This window comes from Emiliania huxleyi, assembly GCF_000372725.1.
Source record: "Emiliania huxleyi CCMP1516 unplaced genomic scaffold EMIHUscaffold_232, whole genome shotgun sequence".
In the NCBI taxonomy this organism is placed as follows: Eukaryota; Haptophyta; order Isochrysidales; family Noelaerhabdaceae; genus Emiliania; species Emiliania huxleyi.
The window spans coordinates 23,915-33,257 of NW_005200317.1; the positions used below are offsets into that span (position 1 = coordinate 23,915).

Here is a 9,343-nt window from a genome sequence, read left to right on the forward strand (position 1 = left end):
TGACCCTGTTCACAGCGGTTCACGTTTAACTTCGATATCCGGGGGTGTGGGGAGATTCGAGGAGATTGCTGCTCCTGTTCACAGCGGTGGAGGTGTGAAGACGGCAGGGCGGCCATGGCGGGAGATTTGTTGAGATCGGACCGTGACGCGAGGAGGCCGCTCCTGCGCAGCAATCAGCCGAGATCTCCCCCGAGATTTCCCCGAGATTTCCCCGAGATTTCCCCGAGACTTCCCCGAGACTTCCCCGAGATTCGCCGTAACTGCAAACGAGGGTCGCTCTAGCGGCGGCGGCGCCTCGAGCGGCGTTGGAGGAGGAGGAGGAGGAGGAGGAGGAGGCGCCGCCGCCGCAGCGAGTGAGCGCGCCTGTTCACAGCTGCAGGTGTGAAGAGACGCCGTTCACACCTCCAGTCCTCTGCCCGCGTCCTCTCGCCTGTTCACGTCGGCAGCTGTGAAGAGACCCCTTCACACCACACGCCGGCGACCCTGCGGCGGACCCCTCGCCTCCTCCCTCGCCTCCCTCGCCTCCCTCGCCTCCTTCTCCTCCTTTTCCCGGCGGCGCGCCCTCCGCCGCTCCTCCTTGGCTGCGGCCTTTGAGGCTCCGCCCGCGTCGGCGGCGTCGGCCGACGAGCGGCGCGCACGCTTGGACGACGCCGCCGCCGTCGCGGACACCTGCGGCGAAGCCTCGGCGCCGGCGCCGGCGGCGGTGGCGGCGGTGGCGACGGCGGCGACGGCGGCGGCGGAGGCGGCAGCCGCAGCTGGGAGCGAGAGGTTGTCGTCCGGAGGATGGACGTCGATGAGGAGGTCCCTCGCGTCGGCGCGGGCGAGGAAGGGCGCCGCCGGAAGCGACGGCGGCGCCACCAGCCCACCGAGGGACAGGACCGGCAACCCGCCGACGCCGACGCCGGCGACAGAGGCGATCCAGGCGGCGAGTTCGGCGCAGGTTGCTTGCTCGTTGAGGAGAGGCGGAGGGACCGCCGCAAGCTGCTGCCGGTGCCGCACGGGCAGCGTGGCGTCGAAGCGGAGACCGATGAGCATTGCCAATGGGACGCAGCGTGGCGGTAGGTTGTAGGTTGGCGCCTTTGGTTTTTTAATGAGTCGCGGCACAAACAAAAGAATTCGCGGCAATGGCAGTTGGATACTCGCATCCTGGCCCGCCCCGCCGGCCCGCCCCGCCGGTCGCGGACACGCCCGACGCGCGAACGCTGTGAACGGCGCCTCGCCGCGCCTCGATCGCCGCCGCCAAACCGCCGCCTTCTGCCTTGCTCCATGACGGCCGCCATCCTGCTGCGCTCGTGCGTTGAGACCCTCTTAGCCTTCGTGTTCTGGCCCGCAGTAACTCTGATTATGCTCCCATTCCTTTATGTTCCCGTCATCGCGCCATTCATTGCGCTCGGCGTCTGCAGCTCCGACACTGCGTTCGGCGTGCCTCCCGCCCTCCTCGCCTGGCGAAGCCTTTCGTTTCTGATTCCGATGGTGCTCTTTATTGACCTGCCGGTAGCCGTCTTATTCGCAGCGACTTTACTGATCGAGCTTCTATTCCTCCGGAACCCCCTCATCCTCGCCGTCTACAGCCTCTGCCGAAGCGCCTCAAGGTTTGCCATCGACCGCCAGCCACCGCTCCCCGACACCGAGGCCGGCCATCCGGCCGGCTTTGTCAGCTCGGCGTCGGCTCAGGCCGAGCATCGCGAACAATCCTCGCCAAACACCAACGACGGCGCCCGCTACCGCGAGCACGACTCCGTCTGGGCTGCCCTCGAGGGCGACGGCGACAAGGTCCAGCCGGGAGATGTGAGGCTGGTCAGTCTGAACTGGCTCATGGCGCTGGCAGAGCGGGGCGACGTGCTGCCGCGGCGGCAGAGCTTGCCAGAGGAGGCCTTCTTGAGCTCTGCTCAGCTGAGGCGGATTGAGGAAGGCGCCAGGCGCGGCCTCGATCGCGCTGGACTGGAGGAGGCCTTTGTGCGCCTCAGCAAGGAGCCCTCCCCCTCGTCCATTCTCGGCTTGCTCGCGAGCTTTTTCGGCCGCAAGCGCAATCCTGACGGGCTGCTCCCGATCGTCTCCATCTCCTATTGCTGGCTCGAGGCGGCGCATCCGGATCGAGAGGGCCGCCAGCTCCAGCTGCTCTGCCGCAAGCTGCGGGGCCTCTACGGCGGGCGCGGCCTGCTCGGCGCGTGCCGCGCCTACGGCTTCTCGGACATGGCGAGCTTCCTCCCCCGCCTTGCCCCCACCGCCGCTCCCTTCCTCGGCGCCACTCCCTTCCTCGCCCGCGCAGGGGGTGTTTCTGGACTGGTGCTCGGGCTACCAGAGGGATCCGGCGCTATTTGCCGAGAGGCTGTCGTACAGGGAAAGCCGGATTGGGGAGGAGAATGCCGCCTTTGCTCGCATGCTGGACAACACGATGGTGAGCACGCTCCCCCCCCCCCCCCCCTCCCCCCCGCGAGACCGTCCGTGAGAACGAAACTTGCACCTCTCCCCCTCAGCACCACGGCACATTGGCATTAGGACCTCTGGTACGCGCACGCCTCGATCACGGTTGTGCTCCTCACGCAGCTGCCCGACGAGCTGCCCGCCGGCTTTGACCGGAGCCGGACCTACGATACTCGCGGCTGGACGACATTCGAGCGGTGCTCCGCAGAGCTGGGCGCAAAGCCTTCCTCGCCGGTACTTGCCAAGTGGAAGCTCGTCATCGACGTCGCCAGCGACGACGGCGGCGCTCAGCGGCGGCTCCCGACGACTCCGAAGCGCATGGCGACGCTGCTCGCCGCTTGCCGCTTCACCAACGGCGCGGACTCGGAGGCCGTGCTCGCGCTCTACGAAAAGACGGCGAAGGCCGTGCTGGGCACGGTCAAGAAGCTCGACTACTATGGGCTGCCGCTCTTGCGTGGCGACGCGTGGACTAGCCCGGCGCTGCTGGCGGAGGCGCTAAACTATTGCGAGAGCCTCCGGACCCTCGTTGTACTTGGGAATCGCCTCGACGACGAGGGCATGACGGAGCTTGCGGCGGGGCTCGAGGACGGCGCGCTCCCGGCGCTTAAGAACCTCTCCATTGCGGTAAACCGCTACGGCGCGCGTGGTGTCGTCGCGCTCTGCGACGTGTTCCGTCGCGGTGTGGCGCCGACGCTGCATTTGCTCAACGTCAGCTGGACGCCCATCGGCGACAACGGAGCCGCGGCGCTAGCAACGACGCTCGCGATGGGCAAGCCGTCGCGTTCGCTAGACGTGTGGGGCTGCGACGTGGGTGCCGATGGCGCGATGGCACTCGCGGCTGCCCTCCCGGCTGCGGGTCAGAGGTGTCATGTGAACGCCCCATTTAATCGGATGGGCCTCGCGGGCCAGGCGGCACTGCTGGAGGCGCTCGAGGCGAAGCACGGGCCGCAGCTGGGGCATGGCTTTGCGGTGCTGCAGGTGACCTTGCTTCCCTGGTCGACCCCGCTCGTGCGCGCACTTGGTCGAGGGTTTCGCCGTGTGTTTGAGAGCGGCCGAATGCGCGTGTAGAGTAGAGCCTCACTCAACTTAGGGGCGATAGCGAGAGGGAGCTGCTTCAGCAGGAAGCAGGCCCGGACTACTCTGGCCCAAGGTACTGTTCTTAGGGACAAACACTCTTCGGGGGCACAGACGGGACGCGGTACGAACGGGCCATACTACACGTGCACTTGCTTTTTTGCAGACGAAATTCTTTTTCATAAGAAGGGGTATAAACGTGCGTCCATTTTACTATCGCAAGTCGGAAGGTGAGACAGCAAGAGCGCCCGGGCGTCAAGCCTTGCGCGGCAGGCATGGTATGGCATTACTACACGATGGGGATGTTTGACCAGAGGCTGCGCATTCCTATCTCCCTCCTCACGTTGCCGTCGCCATCGTCGCCCTCGCCCTCGCCGTCACTTGGCTCATCTCCGCCCCCGTCCCCACCGACGTCGCTGCCGTCGGAGGGGCCACTCGCGGCAGTAAAGGCGTTTGTAGCCCGCGGTGTACTTTTAGCTTACTGGCAGTGATGGCCATTTACTGGTAAAAGAGTGATATTTACCACTTATTTGATTCTCCTGCGGAGTGGTATGGTATGAGCAGAGAGCGGTAAAAAAAATTGTTCCAGTCTTAGCAAGCAAAAAGGAGCACACACGACTCAGCAAGTCCGCACCAGCGACTGCCACTCGCCTAACCATGCCTCGTCACAAGTGCCCTCCCAATCGCGTCCAGGCACACACGCTCCGCCTGTTCTCACCCTAACACTCTATCACACCCTTGCCTCCCTGCCAGAGCGAGCTAGATTCTCCCCGCCTCCCTCCCGCCTCTGCCGCGCGCCTTCTATGGACGTCCAGTGCAGCACCTAGGGGGAGAGAGGGGGTTTGCCCTAGCCAAATTGGCAAAATACCGGGTATACCCGCAAAATACCCGGTATTTTGCCGATTTATCCGATTTTAGTCAGATTTTGCTTCAGAAGTCGTGGTAAATATTACCACCATTTGATTGTTTTGGCCGTAGAGTGTTTGATTGTTCTGGGGGGCTATACCAGTAAATGGCCAGCACTGCTTATACTGGGAGTGGGAGCGGTCTCTCTCTCCTCTCTAGCCGTGCCCGTCTTCCTACATACATACATACCCGCACCCGTGGCCGGCTCGTGGACCAGCAACAGGTAAGTAAGGGCTAAGGCGCTGACCGGTCACGAAACCCACCTCACGACGACACACTCCCAGACGCCCCGCGCGCCGATGAAGCTCACAAGGCCGACCTAACCTCTTCCTCTCTCGCACAGGGCAGGCAGCGGGCAATTCAACTCACGAGCCTATGCTCGCGAGCGGCGGCGGCGCGCACGCACACACAAAGACGCTGCCCCCTCACACCCCGCACCGCACATCACACACTTCTCGTGACCGTTCTTCAGTCTGCCGCCAGGGCGCGCTGCACCGGGCCAACCTGCGGCCGTCGCTACGTGCGGCAGGGCTCAACGCGGGGCAGCGCGCTGACGACGTCGAATGCGCCGCTGTTGCATCGCGGCGCCGACGACCAGGCTCAGAGGACGACCCGGGTAAGCTTTCCCGCGCCTTCCAAACCATGCCTTCGTCACAATGCCAGCCGGTCCAACCTCCATCACAATGCCAACCGCGTCGCGGCCACCGACCGGCAAGCACACACCTCGGCTCGGATCAACACACGGTTCCGAGGCAAGGGCGAGGGGTTGGCTCCTGGCCCACGAGGGGAGCTTCCGAGACCCGCTTGCTTGCTCTCGTCGGGGTCCGTGAACTGCAATGCGAGTGGGATCAGGATGAGCGCGGCGATGACATTCCAGATGTCGGTTCTCGACATTACCGCTTGAAGCAACGTCTTGAGTTAGTAACGCCTTGCAAGCGTCGGCTTTGCATGCGTCCACGATGATCACGCCCCATGTTGCCGCTGCACAGCGTTTCCTCGAGAGTGTTGCACGCCAACTGCATGATCAGCTCGAGCTCGTCGACTGACAGCCTTCCAGCCATTGATCTGCACGGCGCGCTGTCCCGGCGTTCCTGACGCTATGGACCCACGACCGGCGAGCTGGCATGCGTCGGACACGATGACGCCGGGGCTGTCGTCGGGGTTGTCGTCGGAATGCGGCTCGGACTCACAGCAGAGGCCGAGGCCGCTGTCGGGGGAGTCGGGGCGGTGTAGCCGTGACGCACCTTTCGCATGACCCCCGCACACCAGGGTACAAAGATCTCTCTCTCTCTCTCTCCCTCTCTCTCTCTCTCTCTCACCCAGGCTGCCTTGGGGGGCTCGCGTCGGAGCTGCCGCGAATCGCGTTGATGACGTGTCGAGGGAGATCGCTGATGACGTGATGACAAGGCGGTTATGCGTTTTCTTGAGTATGTTGTTAGCAGATCACGACATAGAGCTCACACAGAATCACAGCCGGTGTTTTGGCAGATTTCTCCCAAGGCGATTTCTCTCTTCTAAGTCTACCCGCCGCGCGCTGGCAGGCTGTCGACAGTCCTGAGCGCTCGCACCGTCGCACCGGCCCGAATGCCGGCCCACCTGAGCCAGGCTGCGGCCCTCGCGTTCAGCCCCGCCGGGGCGGGGCCCTCCTCGTGGGCGCCGCGCGCGTGCGCCGGCCCCACGCCGGCGCTGTCTCCGGCACGCCGCGTCGGCGCCGTGCAGCTGTGTGCGCCAGAGCCGCCGGCGCGGGAGCGGCGCGGGGAGGACGACGGGGAGGAGGAGGTGCAGCTCCTGATGGAGCGGATTCGCAGGCTCGGAAACACCGGCCTCGACATCCTCCCTCCGATCCTGCGCGCCGTGCCCGCGACCGCTTCGGTCGTGCTCGCTTCGGTGCAGTGGGCGGGGAAGGCGGCGCAGCACGTGCGGACGGAGCTGGAGTCGACGGCGGGCGCGTTCGCCGACGGCCAGGCGCCGAGACGCGCCGCCCACGCCTCTCTCTCCCTCTCCCTCTCCCTCTCCCTCTCCCTCTCCCTCTCCCTCTCCCTCTCCCACCGTTTGTTTGCGCCCCCCAAAACCCGCCCCCCCCTCTCCCCCGCCCCACCCACCTGCTCCCCCGCCACTCCCGCCGCCAGGCGCAGCAGCAGCAACAGCATCAGCAGCAGCAGCAACAGCAACAGCTGGAGCAGCAGCAGCTGGCGCAGCAGCAGCAGCCGCAGCCGCAGCAGCCGCAGCAGCTGCAGATGGAGCAGCTGGAGCAGCTGGAGCAGATGGAGCAGCTGGAGCAGCTGGAGCAGCAGCATCAGATGGATCAGCAGCAGCAGCAGCGAGGGGGCGGGGCGTCGTCTTCCTTCTCCGACGTCACCACCACCGCCGTCCCGCCCTCGCTGCCTCCCCTCGACTACCCTCCCCCTCCTCCGCCGCCTCGCCCTCCCCCCTTCCCCCCCTCCCCGCCTCCCGCCTCCGACGCTTACTCCATCATCTCGGCCGGCGCGGGCGGGTACCGAGGTGCGAAGCGACACCTCCGAGACACTCCCAAGAGACGTTTCCGAGACACTTCCGAGACACTTCCGGGCGCTTCTGAGACACCTCCGAGACACTTTCGTGACATTTCCGTGACACGTCCACGACACGCCCACGACACGTCCACGACACGCCCACGACACGTCTCCAGGCGGAGCGAACGGTGTTAACGGCGCGAATGGCGCCGGCGGGCTGAATGGCGCAAACGGCGCCAACGGGCGGGTTGGGGCCAACGGGGCCAACGGGGCGACTGGCGCTAACGGCATCATCGGTGCCAACGGTGTTAACGGTGTTATGGTGTGCGAGTATCGATAAGCGTTGATATTACTCGTGCCTGGTTGATTGGTAGTAATAAATTTAAAATTAATTAATTTATTATTATTATCATTATTATTAATATTATTATTATCCGACCTCGTGGCGGGGCGGCGGAACGGCGCGGCGGCGCCGCCGCCGCCAATCTACCAGGCCCGATAATAATAATAATAATAATAATGATAATAATAATAAATTAATTAATTTTTAATTTATTAATACCAATCTACCAGGCCCGAGTAATAATAATAATAATAATAATAATAATAATAATAATAATAATAATAATAATAATAATAATAATAATAATAATTAATTAATGCCACTCTACCAGGTCCGAGTCGACGGCCGCGCCATCTCGCCGCCGGCGGACCAGCGCGCCGCCTCCAGCGCCGCCCGCGCCGCCGCCTCCTCCCGGCCGCCCCAGCACGCTCCTAGCCAGCAGAGCAACGGCAACGGCGGTGCTGCCAACGGGGTTAACGGCGCTGCTGCCAACGGCGCTGCCAACGGCGCTGCCAACGGCGCTGCTGCCAACGGCGCTGCCATCGGCGCCGCCAACGGCGCTGCCAACGGCGCTGCCAACGGCGCTGTGAACGGCAACAGCGGAGGTGTGAACGGCGTTCACGTGGTCGGCGTCAACGGCGTTGTCCCCGCCTTCACGCCGCCGTCGGAGCCAGTCGTCACTCCGGTCGACGCTAGCCGGAGATAGGGGGAGATAGGGGGAGATATGGGGAGATGCGGCATGTCGGAGCCAGTCGTCACTCCGGTTACGCTAGCCGGAGATAGGGGGAGATATGGGGAGATATGGGGAGATGCGGCATGTCGGAGCCAGTCGTCACTCCGGTCTCGCTAGCCGGAGATAGGGGGAGATATGGGGAGATACGGGGAGATGCGGCATGTCGGAGCCAGTCGTCACTCCGGCCTCGCCCTAGCCGGAGATATGGGGAGATATGGGGAGATATGGGGAGATATCGGGAGATGTGGCATGTCGGAGCCAGTCGTCACTCCGGCCTCGCCCTAGCCGCTATGCTGCTATGCCGTGATTGTCGCTCTTATTGACCGCATTCGTATCACCGCCTGAATAGGTCGCGCTAGCCGCTATGCTGCTATGCCGTTCTTGTCGCTCTTATTGACCGCATTCGTATCACCGCCTGAATAGGTCGCGCTAGCCGCTATGCTGCTATGCCGTTCTTGTCGCTCTTATTGACCGCATTCGTATCCCGCCTGAATAGGTCGCGCTAGCCGCTATGCTGCTATGCCGTTCTTGTCGCTCTTATTGACCCTATTCTGCTGAGAATAGGTCGCGCTAGCCGCGCCCTCCGCCGGCGCCGTGCACGCCGTGCAAGACGCCGCCAGTTTGCTGCTGCATCATCAGCCAGTCATCTCATTGCGTGATCAGGCGCCGTGCACGCCGTGCAAGACGCCGCCAGTTTGCTGCTGCATCATCAGCCAGTCATCTCATTGCGTGATCAGGCGCCGTGCACGCCGTGCAGGACGCCGCCAGCTTGCTGCTGCATCATCAGCCAGTCATCTCATTGCGTGATCAGGCGCCGTGCACGCCGTGCAAGACGCCGCCAGCTTGCTGCTGCATCATCAGCCAGTCATCTCATTGCGTGATCAGGCGCCGTGCACGCCGTGCAAGACGCCGCCAGCTTGCTGCTGCATCATCAGCCAGTCATCTCATTGCGTGGTCAGGCGCCGTGCACGCCGTGCAGGACGCCGCCAGCTTGCTTGTGCAGTGCGACGAGGATGGCCCCGCCTCCCGCCACGCTGGTCGCAGGGGGTTCATCATTAATGATTAGTTCGTTTCTCCTGCAGGACGGCCCCGCCTCCATCACGCTTGTCGGAGTCGGCGGCGGTGGCTGCAACGCGCTGGCGCGGCTGCCTGCATGGGCGCGCGACAGGCACGAGCTGCTCGCGCTGAACAGATCTCCCCCTCTCTCCCCACACCTCCCCGCACCTCCCCATCTCTCCCCACACCTCCCCACACCTCCCCATCTCTCCCCACACCTCCCCACACCTCCCCATCTCTCCCCATACCTCCCCATACCTCCCCCTCTCTCCCCACACCTCCCCACACCTCAACAACTCTTTCAGACTACGAATC

General features: G+C 63.8%; 3 protein-coding genes across 3 annotated transcripts in view; 2 read left to right on the forward strand and 1 right to left on the reverse strand.

The window, feature by feature from the left end:
- EMIHUDRAFT_114828 (hypothetical protein) overlaps positions 1-1,035 on the reverse strand; it is a gene marked incomplete at both ends in the record, with an annotated part of 8,249 nt that extends 7,214 nt beyond the window's left edge. Inside the window, 2 exons of the mRNA XM_005779303.1 lie at positions 241-363; positions 469-1,035. Coding sequence (XP_005779360.1) covers positions 241-363; positions 469-1,035 — 690 coding nt within the window. The remainder of the gene's footprint in view (positions 1-240; positions 364-468) is intronic.
- A 231-nt stretch (positions 1,036-1,266) lies between these two features.
- Positions 1,267-3,492, forward strand: EMIHUDRAFT_114829 (hypothetical protein; the record flags this gene model as incomplete). The annotated part of the gene is made up of 2 exons (XM_005779304.1): positions 1,267-2,286; positions 2,500-3,492. 2 exons carry the CDS (start codon positions 1,267-1,269, stop codon positions 3,490-3,492), a joined length of 2,013 nt encoding a protein of 670 aa, XP_005779361.1.
- Positions 3,493-5,988: 2,496 nt separating this feature from the next.
- The window catches only part of EMIHUDRAFT_114830 (hypothetical protein), a gene marked incomplete at both ends in the record, with an annotated part of 10,428 nt that continues 7,073 nt past the window's right edge, over positions 5,989-9,343 (forward strand). The window contains 6 exons of the mRNA XM_005779305.1: positions 5,989-6,321; positions 6,534-6,906; positions 7,073-7,218; positions 7,571-7,924; positions 8,537-8,688; positions 9,055-9,094. Coding sequence (XP_005779362.1) covers positions 5,989-6,321; positions 6,534-6,906; positions 7,073-7,218; positions 7,571-7,924; positions 8,537-8,688; positions 9,055-9,094 — 1,398 coding nt within the window. The remainder of the gene's footprint in view (positions 6,322-6,533; positions 6,907-7,072; positions 7,219-7,570; positions 7,925-8,536; positions 8,689-9,054; positions 9,095-9,343) is intronic.